This window comes from Rousettus aegyptiacus, unplaced genomic scaffold (assembly GCF_014176215.1).
Source record: "Rousettus aegyptiacus isolate mRouAeg1 unplaced genomic scaffold, mRouAeg1.p scaffold_m13_p_1, whole genome shotgun sequence".
NCBI classification, from domain to species: domain Eukaryota; kingdom Metazoa; phylum Chordata; class Mammalia; order Chiroptera; family Pteropodidae; genus Rousettus; species Rousettus aegyptiacus.
Genome location: NW_023416284.1, coordinates 47,828,413 through 47,850,324, shown reverse-complemented (window position 1 = coordinate 47,850,324; position 21,912 = coordinate 47,828,413). Strand labels below are relative to the sequence as shown.

Genomic DNA, 21,912 nt, shown 5'->3' with positions numbered 1-21,912 from the left:
TTCCTGGAACCCCCCCTAGTAATCTCCTGTCACTAGTTAGTAATTCCTTATATTAAACTTTCCCTGTTCAAATTACTGTGTGGTTTTGTTTCTGCCTAAAATAATTCTTATTAATCAAGACACAAAACATGCAAAATCCTGTAGCTTTGGAGGCAGTTTGATCTTCTCTATAAGCACAATACTAAAAATTTATTTTTAATAAATATAAGGTACCACACTTTCATTAGCTGTTTACTGAGTAGCTATATAAAAATGGCACCTTAGTTTTTATACAAGTTGATATATCGAAGTTATCTACAAATTAACCACATCCTTGGTTTATAAGTAAAAGTAGGGGTTAAGTGAAATTCATACTTAAAAATCTTGGAATTCCCGATCTCAGTCTCTTTCTAAGATACCACAATTCACTCGACATTAATTGAACTATTTAGACAGACAAAATAATTTAATAGAATGTTGTTACATAGTTCTAGTTGAGGCTCATAATTCACTTTATCTGCTAAACCACTAAGTAGTTACAATTTTTTTGAGTGGTTACATGTTATATGACGAATCTTTTAATTCTAAAATGGTATGCTTTTCAGTATTTTGGGATCATAAACATTACCCAATAAAATTTTCTCCAACTTGAGTATTTCATCTTCCCCATATTAAACATCTCCATGAAGATTTCATCTTTATTTCAAGCCGCCTACTTAAGTCAAACCCCAAGGAAGAGCAAAATATTGAAAGGCATTGGCAAAGAAGAAAGAAATCTGAAATTCAATTTTATTTTCTTTCCTGGTCCAAATGAACATACCATTTTTAACAGCATATTCAACAGAAGTCTTATGCTCCATGAGCTTTCCCCTCCAGTTACTGGGTTATCTCAAGAGTCAGTGGCAAAACCAATATACCAGGTATTTACGGTCTTCAGAATGTTCTTACAATGTAAACTTCCAAGAGATTCTCTTTAGTATTTATGACTGTGATACAGCCTTTTACAATAATGTATGCATGTGCTATCATTCAGTAAATTAGAATCACAACAGCACTTAAAAAGCTCAAATACATTTAGCTTTATCTACAATTCTGAATTCCTTTCCATGCTTCAAGAATTCAATAGGACTAGTACCTGGGTAAGTGGGTTAGGAGTAGGCAGGAGTCCACCACCAGGCAGAAGACCTGCCACTGCATTAGCTGGTGCCAACAGAGACAAAGCCTTAGTCTCATCAGGAATAACTCCTGCAGAGAAACATCCTCGCGTTAGTTAGAACACACCCTTTTGCAAGACAGAAAACACACAAAAACACCCAGAAAATGTCTCCCTGATACACCACCTGAGTTTGTTGAAAGTACTTATGTTCGCTAAAATATAAAGCTTGATTTCTATGATTATTTATCATTAACTTTATGTCAGAATGAAACTTCAATGTGTGAAAATTTGTTTCCTTTTTCTCTACAAATGGTTAAGTTTCTAGAGTAAAAAAAAATAGCACAATACACACTACTTTTTTGTTAACACTGCCAAGATTTCATCACCTGTACTCGATTTTTAAGTCATGAACCAAACGTAAGCAAGCACAGTCGGTTCTCCAGGGGTGTGCTCTCAACTTTCAAAAGCTGTTTTATGAACAACGACTCGTGTCGGCTGCTTCACTATAAAGCACACAGAAAAATCAAGATACACAAGACAAAAAAAGTTTGATTTAGGGGTTAATAATATGGTACAGTTACTATGATTTTCTTTTACACCTACCATACAAATTTTGTAAAAATTAAGAGAAGAAAGTATGTAAAGGAAATATTCTGTTGGAATCAAGCGTAGGGCTTTTGCTGACTCTTGAAAACGAATGTTTCTGAAGGTTTCTGAATACACACAGGATGTGTGTGTGGGAGTGAGAGGGAGAGAATAGGTAAAACAACATGGCACATTCCTTACCTGTACAGTAAAATGTTTTCTGTTCCAACATGTGCCATGCTAACCATACCAAAAAATGCTGCTATATAGTGTCAGTTCAAAAGCTAACTTAGCCAAACTCCTAAAGCCAAAAACGACATATATGTCTGTTTTTAAAGCCTAATCTGTGTATTCAGATAAAATCTAAGGGTCCTAAGACAAATATTTATGCAGACAATTTAAATTCTATCCAACAGCAAAAGCCCTATACAGGTGGATTAATCTGTTAATGTGCCCAAGCCCCCAAAATGAGAGTTCAATAATACAATTAAACTACATATTTGCAAATACCAGTAGTATTTCTGTAATACATATTAAGAAACTGCATCTCATCATAAAACATACAATATGTACAGGGCACTTAAGAGAAACTGGATAAGCTGCAGAAGAAAACTGTTGGGTGGTATTTTCAGCAGGGCCTGGTATATAGTTCAGGCTGAACCAGGGAAAAGAACTGTAAAACACAACAACAAAAAAGAAAAACCACTGTTAAATAAAGGTAATGGTTCCTTCCACCTATACTGAGAAGTGCCGATAATATAAACAAATGTATACTACACAGCACTGTTATCTTGCTTGTGTCAGAGCTGTCATCAATTTAGATACCAAGAGTTATGGAGGGAGGGGGAGGGAGAAGATCATTTAGATATAGGGCATTAATGCATCAATATTAACAAACCTACAAAGATTATGGGAAATCTTGCATGCAAAATTATGTCTCAAGAGGATAATATTAAATACCAACATCTTACTCAAATTAGTGCATTTGCAACATTCTGGCACACTAAAATCCTCTTGAATTAATTGTGAGACACCTGATAGAAGATCTGCATCCATTAAAAAAAAGTCATGCATCTGATCCTCTGATTTAAAAAAGACTATTTAAAAATAAAACTACAATTTAAAAATAGCAATGAGGCCCCTCACCAGTTAATTTTCATGCGTCAAGAGTATTTTTTTTACTGCTGCTTTGATAGAACCATGAAATACTGCATGAATGTGTAGAAATGAAAGAAAAAGAAACAGACAAAAGAAACAAACATTAACCAAGGAACCTAAATAACCCCCAAATCCATTACTATTAAGAGTTTCTTCTAAATCTGGCTATCTCAATTTTACCAATAAAGACTATTCCTTACCGTAGACTTTGTGTCTATTGTTCTAAAACACTGACCAAGAGCCAACACCAACACGTAAGAGCTAAACTATGGTGAATGGTGACAAAGGGATTGAGTATATCAGTTATTTAGCGAAAACAACATTAATACAGCATACCATACCAGTAGTTAAATATACCACAAAACAGATTCTGGAGCTAAGTTTTTCTGTAATTCTATATACACTCCTAAATATTTCACTTTCAAACCAAATCCAGAAAAATTATCATGGTCTAAAAATATTTATAAAAGCCAGTTATATGATATACTGTATTATGTTCAGGACTTAATACTTAACCAGTAAGAATTCTTTAAAGACTAATGTTTTGCACATTACTCACATTATTTGACCCTTGTTCCGAAAACTATCATCTATATTTTACTTATCCTAAATTTGAATTCTGTAACTCTTCTCTTGGTGTTAAGTTTCATCCTACAATAGGTACACTGATATAAAAGAAATTGCTTAATCAAAACACACTAAATCAATCGTTTATCAGCATATATATTTTAAAATCTTAAAATTGGGCTCACACACTTTAATATCACGGAGACAGATGTACTATAATACAGCATGCCTTTAACCCATCTATGAATGCAATTTAATTTCTTTAGAAAACCACAGAGGCAATTTTTCTAAGTTTTAAGGACTAGACATTTCACAACTTTTACAAGGTATGGTGTAAATGTTTACATTGATATTCAAAGATCTGAAATAGCATCTAAAGTTAACAATATCAAGATTCTGCTACCACTGACCAGTTCATTAAGGAAAAAGGGAAAGCATTTAAATTCTGGTCAGCATATATGTTGAATTATTAACTTAAAATCCAGTAATTTTATATTTCAGCAATTTCTTTGATCAAAATTTATAGTTACCAAAAAGCAAATACACTAACAGTACATTGGGAACAAACTAATTATAAAATACGCCTTAGAAAATTTTACAAATTGGAAATAGTGCCGTCTTGTCACAGTGGCTTTTTTAGATCCAAAAACCCTGCTCATTATTTTTCTGTCAAATTACTTAAAACAGCCTAAAATGTAAAAAGAGAGAAAATGTAGTTAACAAATGGTTACACCAGGAAAACACTTGGGGGACTTGAGTGCTTGCTGGCCTTTAGTTAATGTCTAGAATCCCCTGTAGCTGCAGAGGACCCACTGTTTTTCAGTCATCTGGAAGAGTTTTGCATTTGCCTTCTCCACTACAAAAATCACACACACAAATAACAGAGAGAAGAATTTATTATTTAGAGATATTCTAGAAAATATAGCAAGAACGAACAAGAAAATCTGGCATAAAAACAAAACACCCAGTGCCCATCTGGCACCTAAGCTATAGGAAATCTTGAACTTTCATACAAATCAAAATCGTTGCAACCCTTGGTATACTGGAATTCACTGTGGGATATATTTTAAAAGTTATCAGTGAGAGGAAGCACTATAAAAATAACCTAATCATTTATTCAAAATAGAAATAACATCATGCATTTATTTGAAGGTTTCTATGTAAATGTGCATGGAGTGAACCATTCACTTTTTGGGCTTTTCCAGAAAACTGAACATTAAATTACCTAAGTATATGTATCTTAAGGAATTATAAATCAGGAACATAGTTTTAATGAACTTAAAAATGTTTATCTTATAAGAACAGATCTGATTTCTAATTTTTAGAATTAAAAAAATCGACAAGTAAAAATATGGGCTGCAGTATAACAAGGGTTTCAAAATGTTAATAGCTTAGATTTTTAACATGCTACTAACACTCACTCTAAAACTATACTGAGGTAGATGGTCATCATAGGATGCCCACACAGATAAACAAAGCACAAACCTTCTGCATATGGTACGACTATCAAAGCTCTGTCAACGAATACAGTGTTTGTCAGATGCTGTGCCACAACTGCTGAGTCCGGATCATGGAACTTAACAAAGCAGACACGGGATGAGACTGGCAAAGGTGAATCACTAAAAAATAAAATAACAGTAATAATAAAATAACAGAAAAACAACATTAGCTAAAACATAAATGACTTATAAATCACACATTTGCATTTCAAAAGCAAAACAGGCAGATAAAAATATATTTCTGTACATTAACCTGTTCAAAAGACAGACATTTCAAATAAAGTACTACTCATTGAACTCATGTAGCAAATTGCACATAAACAATCAATCATTGTTTAATTTTATCAAGTTAAAAACAATTTGAAACTAGTCTCAAGAGTTTTAGCAGACCACTAAAGTGTCAACATTTTTTTTTTTCATAATACCAATACCAGCTATTTTTAAATGCAGGTAATAAGTAATTAGTTTTGGCTTAGAAAACTTTCCATTATGGCTAATTTTTCAGAGTAGAAAACATGAAGAATTTTTCAATTCAGAAACAAAAGAATATTGTGAGAAAGTACATCTATTTGACAAAGAGTTTTCTTGACCTGCCTACTAAATGCCTTGTCCTTTTTAACCTATAGCATAACTCTTAGGCATTATAAATAATCAGGGTTCTTTCCCTTAGAGCACTTTCAGTGGGGGAAAAAAAAAAATTAAGTACACAGGGAACTGTACTCCATCCCCGAGTATTACTATTATGCAAAATTTCAATAAGCAAAAGAGCTACTTCCTTCAGCAAATTGCTTTCTTAGGTGAAACAAAAACAAATACTAACGTACAAGCTATGGCAGCAAGTAAGATACTTTAGTTAGCAGGGTTTCTTTTCTTTTTTTAATACAGGATGGTTTAAATTTCTGCCATAAAACTTTCAGTAAAAGGAATGAGTTTAATAAAGGCAGGGGTTGCTCTCTAACCCCACCACAAATGTTATTTAAAAACTAATGTCCTAAGGCAGTAGTAATCTTATCATCCACAGTACTACATTAGAATCATCTGTAAAAAAACAAAAAACAAAATTTCATTCTATTTATCCATAAAGATATATGATGAAGTACTAACTGCTTCCTCCTTTATTTCAATTCTGACAATTTTTTATGCACCTAGGGTAAAAAAACCATTGCTTTATTATAATAAGTGAATTACATCTTGAGACTCAATAATGAAAAGTAAAATCCTGTAATTGTAATATATAGAATGCGGCTTATTAACTTTTCTAATAAATGAGATTTTCATGTGTACATAAAAATGTACTTACATCAGATTTGGTTACATTAGGTATTTCAGAGAAGTTATTTGCTGAAAAAAAAAAAGTTCTACCAATTTGTGCACTAACATGAAAAAAAATTATTTATGAAGACGAACATGAAGCTAAATAACCTGAGAATTCAAACCCATCAGAACTTACAACTTTACCTAAAGGCACTGCCCATACTAAGCACAGAGCTTAGTCTAGGTTCAAAGCAAAGTTGACAAGATATCCAAATGGAACTTCAGTCATCTTGTTATAGAGGCTTAGTGCTAAATGTTTTTGAAAGGATATAGTATTTTTCAATGTAGATGCTAATTTTTAATGTAAAGTATTACTGGTCTCAAATTTAACAATGTTGTACCGAGAGCAGAGGAATGAATGCCTTTTCAGCAGTTTTAGTACCAAAGCCATATAGCACTTTGTATTTTTGGCATCCGTATTTTCACCACTAAATGAAAAAACTCTCTAAATGCTATAATTTTATAGTCTCAACACCTAACATATAGACTTTAGTAGGCACTCAAATTTCTTAAAAAGTGACCATTTCTTTGTAACTATTGTCATCTGACCAAAAGAAAAAAAATGACTATCAAATATTAGTTAAGAAAATAAAAACATAAAGAACAATTCTTTTTAAAAAATTAGAAAGTACTGCCTACGTGCTCATAACGTATTTTCATTTATTTGGCAATCTAAGATGATTACTATTTTTTCTACCTACTCATGCCATAGGAATGCTACAATTATTACTTGGGCTATAATCAAAACTGCAAGTAGTGATGAGGTAAAGATAAAAGATAAATAATTTAAAAACCATGGAGAAGAGTCAATTACACTCATGTTTTTTCTCAGTTAAAACTTATCAATAAGACATGTTAATATAAGATAGAGAATTGATGTCTGAATATAATTTTCATGCCCCAGAATTTTGTGCAAATATAAGTCTTTACTCCTTATCTTTGACAATATAAACGAGGCTGGGAGTTGAAATGAGCTAAGGAGCAAGATAGGAAAAGTGGGCTCTGTATGATGCTTTGTCTTTACCTAAGAGGGGTGGTTGTTCTTATGTTTCTTTAAACGTCCTCTAAGGGTTGTTTCAGAATCTTCTGAGATGTGCATAGAAAATTCACATTTGTTTTCCACCTCAAGCCCACCGAATCTGAGAATCCTCTTTATAGGAGGGCTCTGATTCTTAACAAGATCCCCAATTGAAATCTGTGCCCATTAAAGTATGAGAGCTTCTGGTTTAGGCCATGAATACCATTCTTTCAACTTCCTACCTTTATAGTGTGCTAACCACTACTGATAATTTTGAGCTTATAAACAAAGGCATCGTTTAAGCCCTCTCCCAAAATAGCAGGTATGCAACAAAGGTACCATTCACCTAAAAAATTGACCCTGTTGACCTCATATGCCCTTTCCCTCACTGTGTTTATATTCAATTTTTTAGTTACTGCGTAACTCTGACATATGCTTCACTGAGATTATTACCTTATAAACACTCCAGTTATATTTTTCATTATGAAATCACACTAAAATAAGTATTTGAAGAATACCTTAAGTGTATAAGAGATTCCACTCACAAGTTGCTAGGCTAAATCAAAATCATGATCCAGCAGTAAAATGGTTCACAAATTGGGGTTCGAATACTAGGTCTGACACTGGTAGAGTGGCTTTGGTCTACAAAACAACCTATATGAATTTCAGTTCACCTATTTGTGAAACAGGTAAAATACATTTTTCCTCTGGATTTGTAAGGACTAAAATAAAATAAGAAAGCATGTAGTGTATAATAAACACAATGTTGAATTTCCAATATGCACTTTAGAAACAACTAGAATCAAAGTAACTTTTTCTTTTTAAAAGACAATAAATGAGAGGAACACTGACAAACTTTCAAATAGCTATAGGGCTGTCATACTGAAGAGGTGAGAATAATAGTGCAGACAGACAGTATTATCAGTATTATAGGCCAGCAATTTTTGGCTTAAAAGAATTAAGAAATAGAGATAAATTCAATAATGAAAAAATGGGAGAAACCTTCTTGAGAAGGTTGTCACTGAAATGTTTAGAAAAATCTCAAATCCCAGTATTCCTCCCCACTCCCCAAAAGAGGCAGGGGTTCAGCCATATATACTTTAAAAATGCCCCTTCTCTGCCCCCAGTGACAATGATGACCCCAAGGGTCTTCATATTCTAGAAGAGGAAGAGAGATGAACTTAATCTTCAGTTACTGATTGGTGCTGTAGAGAAAAACAATGCAATTAAGTTGAACACAGAAGAGCAGGGGTGTTGTGTGGTTTTTGTTGTTGTTGTTTTTTAATACAGGGTGATGATACGAAGCTTCTCTAACATTTGAGTGACAAAAAGAAGTAAACATGTCATGGTCTTATCTAGAAGAGTTCTAGGTGAGCATAATGCTTTTTGGGGTTCAAAACACATACAAACACCATAAAAACATCAAGTGGCAAATGTGTTTATAAAATTCAGAATTTTATGTAATCAGAGCCACTCAATTTTATTCTGAGTAAAATGAACCCTTTTGGACTACTAAGACTGGGTAGTACATCATCACCAGCAAGCCAGTGTTGAAAATTGTAGCAAGCTTAAAGAAATTGCCAACAAAGTATTTCTAAATTGTGTAGGTCAGGTTAGTTATCTATTGTGACTTAAAATCAGCAACAAAATCAACATTAAATAAACAGAAGTAGACATTACGTAAGTATTCAATTCAGGAAGGCCACCATGGTAATATAACACTCACTATAGTGTAACTTCCGTACATTTTCAGAAGAGAAAATGGTATTCATGTGGGAACATATATGAAGAAATCAAAGAGCAAAAAAGGTGTCAATTTTTATCTCCTTCCAATACAGGGGAAGCAGTCCTTTTAATGCACAGTATACTAGATCATGTTATCTGGTACACATCCATTACTCTGGTTGTTATGAAACTACTCAGATTACAAAGCAAAAAGCCATACTCTGGTCCATAGTGACTCCAAGATAATGATCATATATAAGGTAAAAGAGAAACCAGTAAACTGCCTACACTTGTCATCTTTTTTATAAATGAATCATAAAAAGGGCATCTTCGGGAAAAAAAAAAGGACTTTGAAGTCAGCAACTCTAACAGAATTCTTAACTTGTGGGACTGGAAACAATTATTTTATAAATAAATCTAGTATCTCAAATACTTTGAATAATGTGATCACAATAATCAAATGTGTCACTCTCATTTTCCACCATTTTACTGTTTATTAATTTTCTAACAATAAAGAGTATGTTGCTAAAAGACTAACAGCAAAACATCTATTTCTACATACTCATTACGAAAGCTGTATGTCCATTATCAAAGCAAGTCAAATGTCCATTCAAAATAACTACAAAGAAAACATGTTCCAAGAATTCTCACTTCATGCAAATTAACAACTCCTGAAATCCCTCTGCATGTACATTCCCCTAAAAATTAAAAACACAATAATTTGAAAACAGTAAGAAACATCTGAAATATTTTATGTAGGAAATGTTGAAATATGGTTAATACTTAACAAATACCACAGTATCATCAAATTCTATTAATTACTTTGGTGTACAAATGTACATAGATTAATGATTTATCACATCCACCAAAACAGCGGATTCCTTGAGGATTCCAATTTCCTGTTTAGTTATGTGACATCAAAAAACTCAGTGGGTACCGAGTTCACTGACTGTAACATTTACATTTTATCTTACTTCATACTTAAAATTTTTTCTTCACAGTAATCCACTCATTTAATACTTTTGAGATAAAAATAAAAGTGAAACAGGATTAAAAAAAAAAAGCCATACATTCTAAATTAAAAATTTAATAGTCTATACAATTCCTTCCCAAGAACAATTGTAAAACATAAATGTATACTTTTTTAACGAAAGAAAACCCTTTGTTTCAGCTATAGCCCATTTTTGTCATAAAAATTCAGTATTCAGGTTCACCAAATACATCGTCTGTCAGAAATAATATTAACTCTGACTTGTATTAACTGGGCCATAATCACTGAACAGCAATACTCAGCAATAAGTGAACCACGGCCTACAAAATTCAACATCAAATTAACATGGCAATGAATAATTTTTTAATTTCCAAAGAACTCAAAGAAACACTTGCTTTTTTAAAAAAACGATATTAACCCATACACGAAATACATAAACTGCAGTTGTCTTGCTTTAAGTGCCCCAAGAACGACCACGGCGGCACAATATAAGGGAAATAAAAGTCCCGAGATTAAGAACCAGTGTCTCCTAATCCCCCAAACCCTGGCCCTGCCTCTTTGCACTAATAGCAGGACTAATATGCAGATTCTTTCAGATATACAAGCAACAGCCAGCCTCAACTAAAGCAACCTGGTCCTAGGAAGCACAGACAAGGGCCTAGGAAATGGTGTAGTTAGGCCCGGGCTGGGGAGGAGTTAGCAAAAACGGCGATGGTGGACGATACTCACTCCGGCGGGAAGAGGCGCAGTTCGTCGATCTTGCCTAGGAAACCGAAGAGGGTCCGCATCTGCTCAGAGCTAGCGCTCGGGGAGACATTAGTCACCTGGATTACCTCGGTGCCGCCGCCTCCGCCGCCGCCACCTCCGCCACCCGGCCCGCCGCTGGGGCCCGGGCCCGCAGTGCTGGGGACGACGGTAGTGTTGCTCATGGCGCTGCTCGCGTTCTCGCTCCTGCTTTAACACATCAAACACACAACAAACAGTGAAAGGGAGGGGAAAGAGGAACCGGTTCGCCGGAGAGGAGACAGGAGAGTGTCCGATGTTACAACCGCCGCTGCCGCCGCCGCCGCCGTTTCTCCGCCCCGCCGCTTGCCGGGGGGGAGGGAAGAGAGCGCGCGAGTTCGAGACCACGAGAACACAAACGGTCGCCCCCACCTCGCCTCCAACCACCTCCTCAGTCGCAGGCCCGAACTCCCACAATGCTTTGCGGTGCACGGGCACGTCACCGTCGGCTCCGCCCCGCGCAGGCCCAACAAGCCTTGCCCCGCCGCCAGAGAACCGCGAGGCACCGTGGTATGGTGAAAGGCATCATCTCTCTTTGCTCCTTTTTTCAGAAGTGGAAGGCGTTAATTTTTTTAAAGCAATATTCATTCCCCTGCAAACATATGCACACTTTGGTAACTATTCTTATTAAAAATGCCCACGATATTTATTTATAGAGTATTATCTATAGATCTGTACAGTCACTAATGAAATTTCAAACCTAGCTATCAAGATTTTCCTCCTCACCACTATAACATTTTTTGAATCTTTACATACATTTTGGTAACATTAAGTTATAACTAATATACCATTAAAGTCTTCAAAAAAAGATCTATTTTAATGTTATACTTACAGGTGCTTCATAAGCTAATTTTATTTAACAAGTTGCCTTTTTAAAAGCATATTTTGAAGAACCTAAATATATCCAAGTATAAGATCTGAAATTTCTACCAAAAAATTTGCTTTACATGCACATTCTTGGTTAAAATAATTTTGAAGCTTCTGACTATATATATAAAAAAAACTTTGCCTAATTTCAACCTCATCTGAACTACCCTATTTTCATCCAATGTTATGATTTGCAGTACCCCAAACCTGCCTGACAAAAATCTTTCACTTCACTGTGCCTTTATGCAATAAAGTTATTAATGACCTCTTTCTTTTTATCTAACTGCCCTCCTTTGTAGGACCTTCCTTCCTTCACTACCACAACTTCTGTAAGCAGTTAGGGCTCTCTCTTCTCAAGAACAAAAGATACATATAATTTGTTCTATTGACATGTGTCCCTCCCTGCCAAAGCTGTGAGTTTTTTGGGCCAGTTTAGGACCTAGCATAAGGTCTGTCAAATAGTGACCTATGTGTTAAACACATGCATAAATATGTCTTAAGAACAGCCATTTATTCTAAGACAATTGTTAAATAATTTACTTGACCCTGAATATTTTTGGATGCTAAAATCTCATGCCCTATGGAATATTTTCATTAGTAAATACCTCTATGGAATAATGCAGTCAAGAGTGTAATTTGTGAGAGATTAGAACACAAAGTTATTGAGATTTAATGTAGTGCCAATTGCCCAGGTTTAGTTACTAACTAAGTTAGTTCTGCTAGTTCTTATACAGAAGAAGGATGGGTTGGTGAATGTTAAGCCTCAGCGAAATTACAAATAACAACTAATTGTTACTCATAAATGTGTATCTGTGAATATTAAAAAGCCAAGTGATTTTCTTATTTGAATCAGACATATGTAACTGTCAATTACCGATTCTTTGCCATTTGATAGTTAATTTGTATATAAGGATCTAGAAAATGGAGGTCATTCTAGGGGCAGAGCCCACATCACGAATCTAAACATGTCAGCCTACACTTATGGGAAATACCTGTCAAGGAAACCTAACATATACCCATCATAATTCTCCAACTCACCTTTAGCTAGCTTACCTTACCCTAGAAAATAGGATCTGCTATCCTTATAAGGAAATCACCCACCTCCTGACCAATCATGCCGTTTCCACATTACCTCTTCTAATGCCCTATAAAACTCACTCTTGCCCCAATTACTTGAGAAGTGTGCTCCACTGCTTGTGAGGCAATGTGCTCCCCAATCCATTGATTGTTTTCACTTGAATAAAGGACATCAAACTCATTACAAAATTGTTTTCGTTTTGTCATTTGACAAGTTCGATATGTATCAAGAGTGCCTACTATGTACGATTTTCTATAATAAAAAGATAAATAACACAAAGGCAAGGTTCATGCATGACTTTTTTTAAATGTTAGTATCTTTTTATTCTCTGTGGCAGACAGAAGTCTTTATATTATTCTATACTTTTCTGTATGCTTTACATATTTCATAACTAAAATTACACATCCAAACCAAAGAAAAAGATAATTATGTGATAAAATCTTCTAAATCATCAGAAGCCAGTTTATGTATAATAACTTTCAGAACGTACAGATAGATGATGCTTCCATATGAAGAAACAACATGGAAAAAAATCTTACTCTAATAAGGAATATATATATATATATATATATATATATATATTTTTTTTTTTTTTTAGGTGAGGCAACCCTTGGTTGACCTCACAGATTGCAAGGACCTTATTAGCTTACAATCTCTTATTTTTTATTTTTATTTTTTTATGCCTACGGCACCTAGTCTTCCTAGGTGGTCGCCCATCCAAGTACTAACCAGGCTCAACCCTGCTCAGCTTCCGAGATCTGATGGGATCGGATTTGCTCAAGGTGGCATGGCTGTACACAGGAATATTTTTGAATGTTTTATTTTTAAATTATCCAGCAGCTAGAAAAAATACTGGACTTAGAGCCAGAACACTGGCCTAAAATACTATTCTATCGTTTATTAAGTGTGATCTAAGAAAATTTACTTCACTTCTAAGAACCTACCTCAATCAGGAGCTGACTGAGGAGCTGAATCATAATTTTGAATATCCTCTTATGTCTAACAAATAGGTTAAATAATTTATTAACTATCTTGCATTTTATTGTTTGTTTCCCTTAGAAATTAAGTAGCTAAAGGCAAATAAACATTTCAAAGCAAAATAACAAATATATCCAATCTATCTTAGTTTTAAATCACTTCAGATTTCTTTAGGCTCCCAACAAGCAAGACTATAAGTACAAAATATGGAGATAGGTATCATGCCTGACTATTTCCTTTAACCCCAGCATCACAAGAGGCTATTAAAGAACTCTAAAATTCCTTCAAATATTACACATCTACTATCGTTTAGAATTTTCTTAGTCACTAGGAATACAGCAGAAAAGATAAGCAATGTCCCTGATATCATGAACTTTAAATAAACACAAAAATGTAAGGGAGTAATGTGCTGTGATGAAAACAAATCAGGATAGGAGATGGTGCAGGTGTTATCTAAGGCTGAGACTTTAAGGAGGAAGCAAGCCATTAGAATTTCTGGGGTAGGAACAATCCCAGCAGATGAAATAGCTGATTAAAAAGGTCCTGAGGGTAAGTACAAGTTTGAAGAAAAGTAGGAAGACCATTCTTTTTGAATGAATGCTTTCTGGTTTACACTTCAGGGAGAAACTTATATGGAGATCCTTCCTGTAATATCATATGGGAAGTGAAGTGAAAGACGTATATACAGGGGAGGGTCACAGATCATCTTTGGGGATGAGATAGGGAAGGCTTCAGGATATATTTGAATGATAAATACTATTAGTCTCACTAAGGGTTAATGAAATTTCTAGTCCAAAGGAAAAAGTAACCTGCTATTTTGGCCTATGTAGTCTTTTTGACTTAAATATGCATATTATAGTGCATGATTTCTGATAGGCTTTTGAAATACAGAAAATAACTTACAGTCTCCCCATAATAAGGCCCTAATGCTCACAGGTAAGGAATACCGCCACTACCCTACTACTAAAAAAATTTTGATATTGGCAGGAAAGTCTGTCAAAGAATATTAGAAAATAATGCTTTAAGCAAATTCTCAAAAACAGTACCAATCCTCACAGTCATAATAAACAAGCTGTAGTTTTTGCCAATCTCAAGCTTCTAAATATCTCCTGTATTAAAGAATGAAACTAGATCTCTATTTTACATTACTCACAAAAATTAACTTAAAATGGATTAAAGACTTAAAGTTAAATGAAAGACCTGAAACCATAAAGCTCCTAGAAGGAAATACACAAAAAAATCTCCTTGACATGGGATTTGGTGCCATACACACACACACACACACACACACACACACACACACTCACACACACTCACACACACATATATACATATATATATATATTTGATACGACAACAAGAACACAAACGACGAAATCAAAAATAAACAAGAGGGACTATATAAAACTAAAAGCTTCTACACAGCAAAGGAAACCATCAACTAAATGAAAAGACAATCTATGAAATGGGAAAAGATATTTGCAAACCATATGTTTGATAAGGGGTTAATATCCAATACATACAAAGAACTCATACAACTCAATTAAAAATAGTCCAAGACTTGAATAGACTATTTATCTAAAGAAGATATACAAATGGCTAATGGGTACACGAAAAATTGCTCAACATGACTAATCTTTAGGAAAATGAAAATCAAAACCACAATGAGATATAACCTAACCTGTTAGAATGGCCAGCATCAAAAGGTGAGAGATAAAAAATGCTGTGGAAAAATGGGATCCCTTGTTCATGGCTGATGGGATTGTAAATCAGGTACAATCACTATGGAAAACAGTATGGAGGCTCCTCAAAAAATTAAAAATTGAACTATCATATGATCCAACAATCCCACTTCTGGGAATATATGTGAAGGAATGAAAACACGGTTGAAAAAGATATCTGCACCCCCATGTTCATAGCAGTATTACTCACAATAGCTAAAACATAGAAACAACCTTAAGTGTCTATCTATGGATAAATGAATAAAGAAGTTGTGATATATGATGGAGTATTATTCAGCCATAAAAATGAGGCAATCCTGTCATTTGCAACAACACAGATAGATCTTCAGGGCATTACATTAAGTGAAATAAGTCAAATGGAAGAAAAACAAATACTGTATGGTTTCACTTATATGTGGAATCTAAAACAAATAAGCAAACTCATAGAAAAAAAACATCAGATTTGCAGTTACCAGAGGCAGGGGTTGGGGGAAGAGGGAATTGGAGGAAGGCGGTTAACAGGTACAAGTTATAAGATAAACAAGTATGAGTAAGGTAATGTACAACATGATGACTATATTTAACTGCTGTATGATATATGTGAAAGTTGTCAAAAATAGTAAATCCTAAGAGTTCTCATCACATGGAAAATTTTTTTTATTTTTCTTTTCTTTTGTATCTATATGAGATGATGGATGTTAACTAAAGCTATTGTGGTAATCATTTCATGATATATATGTCAAGTCATTATGCTGTACATCCTAAAATTATATAGTGCTATATGTCAATTATATCTCAATAAAACTGAAAAAAGAAGACATTTGTAGTAGACATTTCTAAGAAAAAAATCTCATGTATTTAGTTAGAAGATCTCTAATTAAAAGACAGAATAGGCACAGTATGTACTGTCACTCTACCCACTGGACACCATGTTCCCAGTTGGAAAGGTTACGTCACCTCTGTTACTGTTAGCCACCTTTTTACACATTAATGGAAAAGATGGTGGAGTCCTCTAAATTGACACAGTTTTGCAAATATAAAAAGCAACAAGCCTTTTATTAAATTAGTTGTTTAGCAGATAATTCCCTCTAGCATATATACTTTCTGAGGACAAGAAAAGCAATGTTTCAATCTGTGTTTCTAATGTCCAACAATGTTATATTGGAACAAAGTCAGAAAATGTGCTAGAAACTTTACAAATGTCTCACATCATCTGAACACAGGAATGCAGTTGTTAGATTTACAGGTAAACTTGATTGAGTTAACTCTCAAAGTATTTGGCTACATATTTTATTCCTTATAGTTATACAAAGCAATAAGTAAAACCTAGGAAATAAACTGCTGCTTACAAATCTGTAACTTTTAAAAAACTTATCCGTAAATCTATTTTAATTTGTATTTCTGATTCTACAAATTGGATAATTGTATTTCTGTTCTAGTTCTATAACTTAAGACAATTCTACAAATATGAATATCTATTTTAAAATAAAAATTGGAAACCCCATTCTTCCATTTCTTCTTCTCCACCTAAATGAAGGGGAGAAACTAACGGATGAGTTAGCATTAGGAGACTGATGAACAGGTGGATGGAAACACACCAAGACAGAAGAAAAGTCTATTTACATTTATTTCCACGTACTTAGTTTGTACTGTTTAACCTATATTGTCTATCAATAGCAGGGGTTCTATATCTATATTTTAAGACTGACAGCATAGGGTCTGTTAATACCCTGAAACTGTAGGCAAATATCTACATGTACTCATTTTTCAAAGCTTTATTTTTATGATGAATATAGAGCAAAAAGGTAGAAGTTTGAGCATATTGATACTATTGTCTAAATCCATATGCACAGGATTCTTGGCTATAGTGCATATGCTTGCAAAACCAGTCTGTATACTTGTACAGCTTTGTTTGGCTTTCTTGACTGAATGGGGTCAATAAAAATATTTGGATGGGGAAGCTCCAGGTATAGACTACTCGGTATTATCCTCCATGTTACATAAGATTTTTTTGGAGTCTCAATTGAGAAAAGGCCATTTGAGGGACTGCTTCACAATCTTAAATAAGAAAAATCCAGTGGAAAAAAATTCAATAGAGTTATATAAATTTTGACATAAATAGCTTCAAGCACTTTAATATTAGTTTTTTTCCAATCAAGGAATTATACGCTTGCATCTGTTGAGTATTGCTCTAAAATAAATTTCATCTTAACAAAAGAAAATTATTTCTAAAGAGTCTTTTAAAACTGCTCAAAACAAAAGTGTACTCACTCAATAACAAGATCTACAGTAACCGAAAGCTTTTTAAATGCCTTTTAATCCTCACAACACTTAAAAGGTGCTACAGTGATTAAGAATGCAGACCCAGAGTCAAACTGAGGGAATCTATTACCAATTAGGATAACTGTGTACTCTGACTCATTACTTTGTGTTTTTATTTCCTCCTCTGAAAAACAAATAATGCCTACCTCACCCCTTGCTGTGAGGATCATGAGAGAATAGTAATACAAATGCTTAGAAAATAAACGTTATTCTACAAATGGTTACCTCCACTGGGTTCCATTTTATACCATCACTCTATTTTAGGCTGGTACCTTGGACTAATGCTATTTCATTATTCACATGAAAAATATAAATCAGAAAAGTTAATAAACATAAAAGAATTTATTTAAAATCCCACATTTTAATATGGGATTTGTGACATATTAAAATTTTATTACAAATTAATAAATGCAAAATGTTAAATATTCAAACTATATGAGTGTAACAAGTAGAAGCCTCCCATTCCATTCTCCTAAGCATGTTCTCAGCTACTAAAGTATGTGCTGCCTATATGTAATTAGTCATGTGAACCTCAATTCCCTTATGTAAAAAATGGGGATAATGATATCATTTAAAGATTTTAAGATTAGATATACTGTGGATATGAAGCACTCAGCACAGTGCCCAGCACAGGGGCACTCAGCAAATGGTGTATACTGTTACCAGAAAGTCTGTGTTCAACTTCCTCATCTTTTCAATGGATGAATAACAACAACAACATTTTTGTCTTACCTTAGAGCACTATCGTCAAATAAAATACTTTGTAAACCATTAAATGATAGTAAACATGTGAAATATACTATTATTAGATGCTTTTTTTCCTTTGAGAGGCTGCTACAATGGAAACATGATACCAACAGATTTCAAATTTTCATATTCATTTTCATTCTAAAGCAGCACTTTACCAATAACATGCATAGATTGATAGATGATTAAATAAAACATTCCTTTTCTAATAAAACACAAATGTTTCATGGAAAACTCTAGGAAGGCTTTAATTCTCTACATTTTTAGAGCAAGAGTATAATTCTTATTTTCACGTTGCTTGATTAATATTAAAAGTACTATGACATGGGTCAGAGCAACACACTATGAAATGACCACGGATTTAAAAAAAAAAAGGAAAATATTACTAAGTACATGAAACAATCTAAATTCCTGACACATACTCAAGGCCACAATGCTTTTTTTACTCCATTTGCCACCCTAGTCACTTGAAACTATGAACTGAAGTTAGTTTTAAGCCACAATTAGCTCATACTTATCTAAAGCATGTGGAGACTTTGATCAAATAATTACTTTGAGGAAGAAGAAGAGATGGTAGAAAGGTAACTTCTATGAAATGAAGAGTTAAGAGAAAAGCAAAAAGGTCAATATCTCAAAGACGAAAAATAATCAAAGCTACATGAACTGTGGATAAATTGAGTGATGAGTGCAAAACATGTATCTCTAGAAATATGGGGAGCATAGCTGGGTTCACAGATTTGCATTGTAGGGACCAAGCAGTAAATGTTCACAAGTATTTCAACACACCAATGATGGTATCTTTCAAATAATTTAAGAGTGATATTTTAAATAATAATAAAAAAAATGATGTAGGAAAAAATTGTGGACGGATTCTGAAAGTTAAACTACCATTTATCTAAATTGCAATTTGAGTATAAATATTCCACTTTGAAACTGAGTATCAAATTGTTAAATAAAAATTTGATTGTGATTGTCAATAAACTACCAAATTATTCACATTCCCCACCACTCGTCAATTTAAGTTGACACTAAAAATAAAAATAATGACCTAAGGGACCACATCCTGTCTTATTAAACTGTTGAGGAGCTTTGTTCATATAGAACAGTATTTCCCATGTATAATCACTTAATGTCTTTCTCTTTTTGGAGTATTGAATAAATGAACTTGGAAGCCGAATCCAATAGAACAAAATTGTTGGCAGGAGTGATATAAAGTAAAAATTTAAAATAGGGTATTTTGATTAAAACTAAAACTAATTTTTAAACAGATTTATTAAATGGTGGTTTTGTATGTGTTTAAAACAAAGACAATAACACTATGAAATACATTCTAGGGTTTGCTGCCCCAATTTTCTCTCTGTACTGCTTTCCTATTTTAAAGCAAACAAATTTATAAAACCCATACAATTAACATTAAAATTAAGACTTTAAGTCAGAGAACACATTTATCTTGAAAAACCAAGAAACCTGTCATTAAAGATTAGAGGAAAGCATCACTGAGAATAATGCGAAATATTTTCAGCTGATTCTAGAAAAACGAATAAACATTACCATGGAGTTTTTATTTAATGATATAAGAATGCTTTACGATCACTGTTTCAGCTTTTTTTAGTAAAAAGAAAATAACCAAAACTAAAAGAATTACGAACTTTAAAAAAAATTTAAAACTAGTTCCTCTATTTCATGTGAAAAACACTAGCATGTAAAAGCTTTTCTATAAGAGGAAAATGAAAATGACACTTTCCTAAAGCTGGAAGACTAAAATTCTTTTGTACTGAAAAGAGATAATTATATGACTCAACACTCGAATCAAATATTAAAACTGCTAGAGCAAGCTCACTATTTCATGATTCAAAAGAAAGAGAAGGAGCACAGGGAACAAAAAATATAGAAATGAGTAATCTAAAATAAAATGCACTGCCCTCCATCAGAAAAAAAATTACCACGCACAATTCCAACAACAAAATACAATTCAAAGCCACATCTGAAACTATGACTAAAAATGAAAAATATGCACTGCCTTCAAAGAAATAATATAGAATGTTTTCTACTGACTATTTTTAAAAGTTGGCAGTTATAGACCTAATCGAAAAACAAATGTGAAACACTTAAATTTTTAAAGGAAACCAAAAGACAAGAGTAACAAACACCTTTCAAGTTGAATATTTAAAACAGGACGAGCCAGTGTCTTATGTAACTTTGTTCTCGATTTTGATAATTTAAAAGCGAACTATTGATGGAGTAAGGGACAAACATAGAAATTTTTATTTGAGTAATAAGAGGATGTAAAAATTTCAACTAATAAAGATTTCACATTTAATAAGCAACATACATTAGGACCAACTCCAATCAGTAATGACAATGTTAAAAAGTAAAATGTTCTACCAATAAATAAATTTACCATAAACAGTTCTCACAGATAAGGCAATATTCTGAAAGATAAACAGAACACTGATCCAAAGTAGGCTAAATCTAAATCTATTACTGTACACAAAAAGAAACTTCCTAAAAAGTCTGCAAATTATTCGATAACATTTTTTTAAACAAATGTCCTTAAAAATTGTGCACAAATAGCATTTTCCTTTATTATAATTTCTAAATTTCCCTCAATAAATCCATTTTATCAATTGAACCTTTCAGCTTTGAAAAAAATCCAACATGTAGCAATATTCTTAAGTGTAACAGACGTGTGAAAACGTCATATTAAAATTTTAATGGAGAAAAGCTGCTCTATCTTACTTTGAAAATAGCCTTACTTTCCCTTATGAAACAAAATAGTATTTTTGGCGATGCAATTCTTAGGTTCAATATATTTTTAGTTTCTCCCCGTTTTTATTTCGCAAAGAAGGTGGAAGAAACCTTCCATTTCCTTAATAAAATGAATATAATAAATTATATCTAGACAAATTATGTTGCAAAAGGTAGCTATGCAGTAGTCTCTAGCCCTTGCAAAGGAGACATGCATTTCATATTATTTTAATAATCCAAGTAAAAAAATACTTTAAATGCTCACGCTGAAAAGGGGCTTGGTTTTTTGTTTATAATATATTCTTCCTAAAATAATATAATTACTAAGAGAAGCTAATTCCCACAAATATAACTATATATAACTATAATCTCTCATAAAGAAGCTCAATTCAAGTTGATAAGCTTTCAGTTCCTATCAATTGTGATAAAATTTTCCCAACTGCAGGAGGAAATAATTTCACCCTCAATTTGCTCAATCTGCACTTGCTACACAGGTACAATACATAGTATATTATACATATATATACTAGTAACATTTTTACATGTGTTAGTTTATACCATAGCTGTAGTATATGGTCCCTTGGATTTTTCACAATTGCTTTACTTTTCCATGAAACAGGATATGCTTCTCTTATACAGAATGCAACAGTGTTTTAACATAATACTATAATTAAAC

At 33.3% G+C, this 21,912-nt stretch overlaps 1 protein-coding gene and 1 pseudogene across 14 annotated transcripts in view; both read right to left on the bottom strand.

The window, feature by feature from the left end:
• SRSF11 (serine and arginine rich splicing factor 11) overlaps positions 1 to 21,912 on the bottom strand; it is a 39,502-nt gene that overhangs the window by 16,161 nt on the left and 1,429 nt on the right. For 4 of the 14 annotated variants that reach the window (XM_036235214.1, XM_036235216.1, XM_036235219.1 and 1 more), the window contains exons 1-4: positions 10,722 to 11,162; positions 4,931 to 5,064; positions 1,522 to 1,638; positions 1,115 to 1,224 (exon numbers count right to left, since the gene is read on the bottom strand). Coding sequence is in view for 7 of the 14 variants with exons in the window: in XM_016148936.2 (XP_016004422.1) it covers positions 1,115 to 1,224; positions 4,931 to 5,064; positions 10,722 to 10,921 (444 nt within the window). In the remaining 7 variants the exon portion in view is untranslated. Of the gene's footprint in view, positions 1 to 1,114; positions 1,225 to 1,521; positions 2,394 to 2,866; positions 4,854 to 4,930; positions 5,065 to 10,721; positions 11,163 to 21,912 lie in introns of those variants that run through there. The other 10 variants (XM_016148936.2, XM_036235199.1, XM_016148940.2 and 7 more) reach the window with 4 other exon arrangements.
• LOC118607248 lies at positions 13,401 to 13,519 on the bottom strand (annotated as a pseudogene).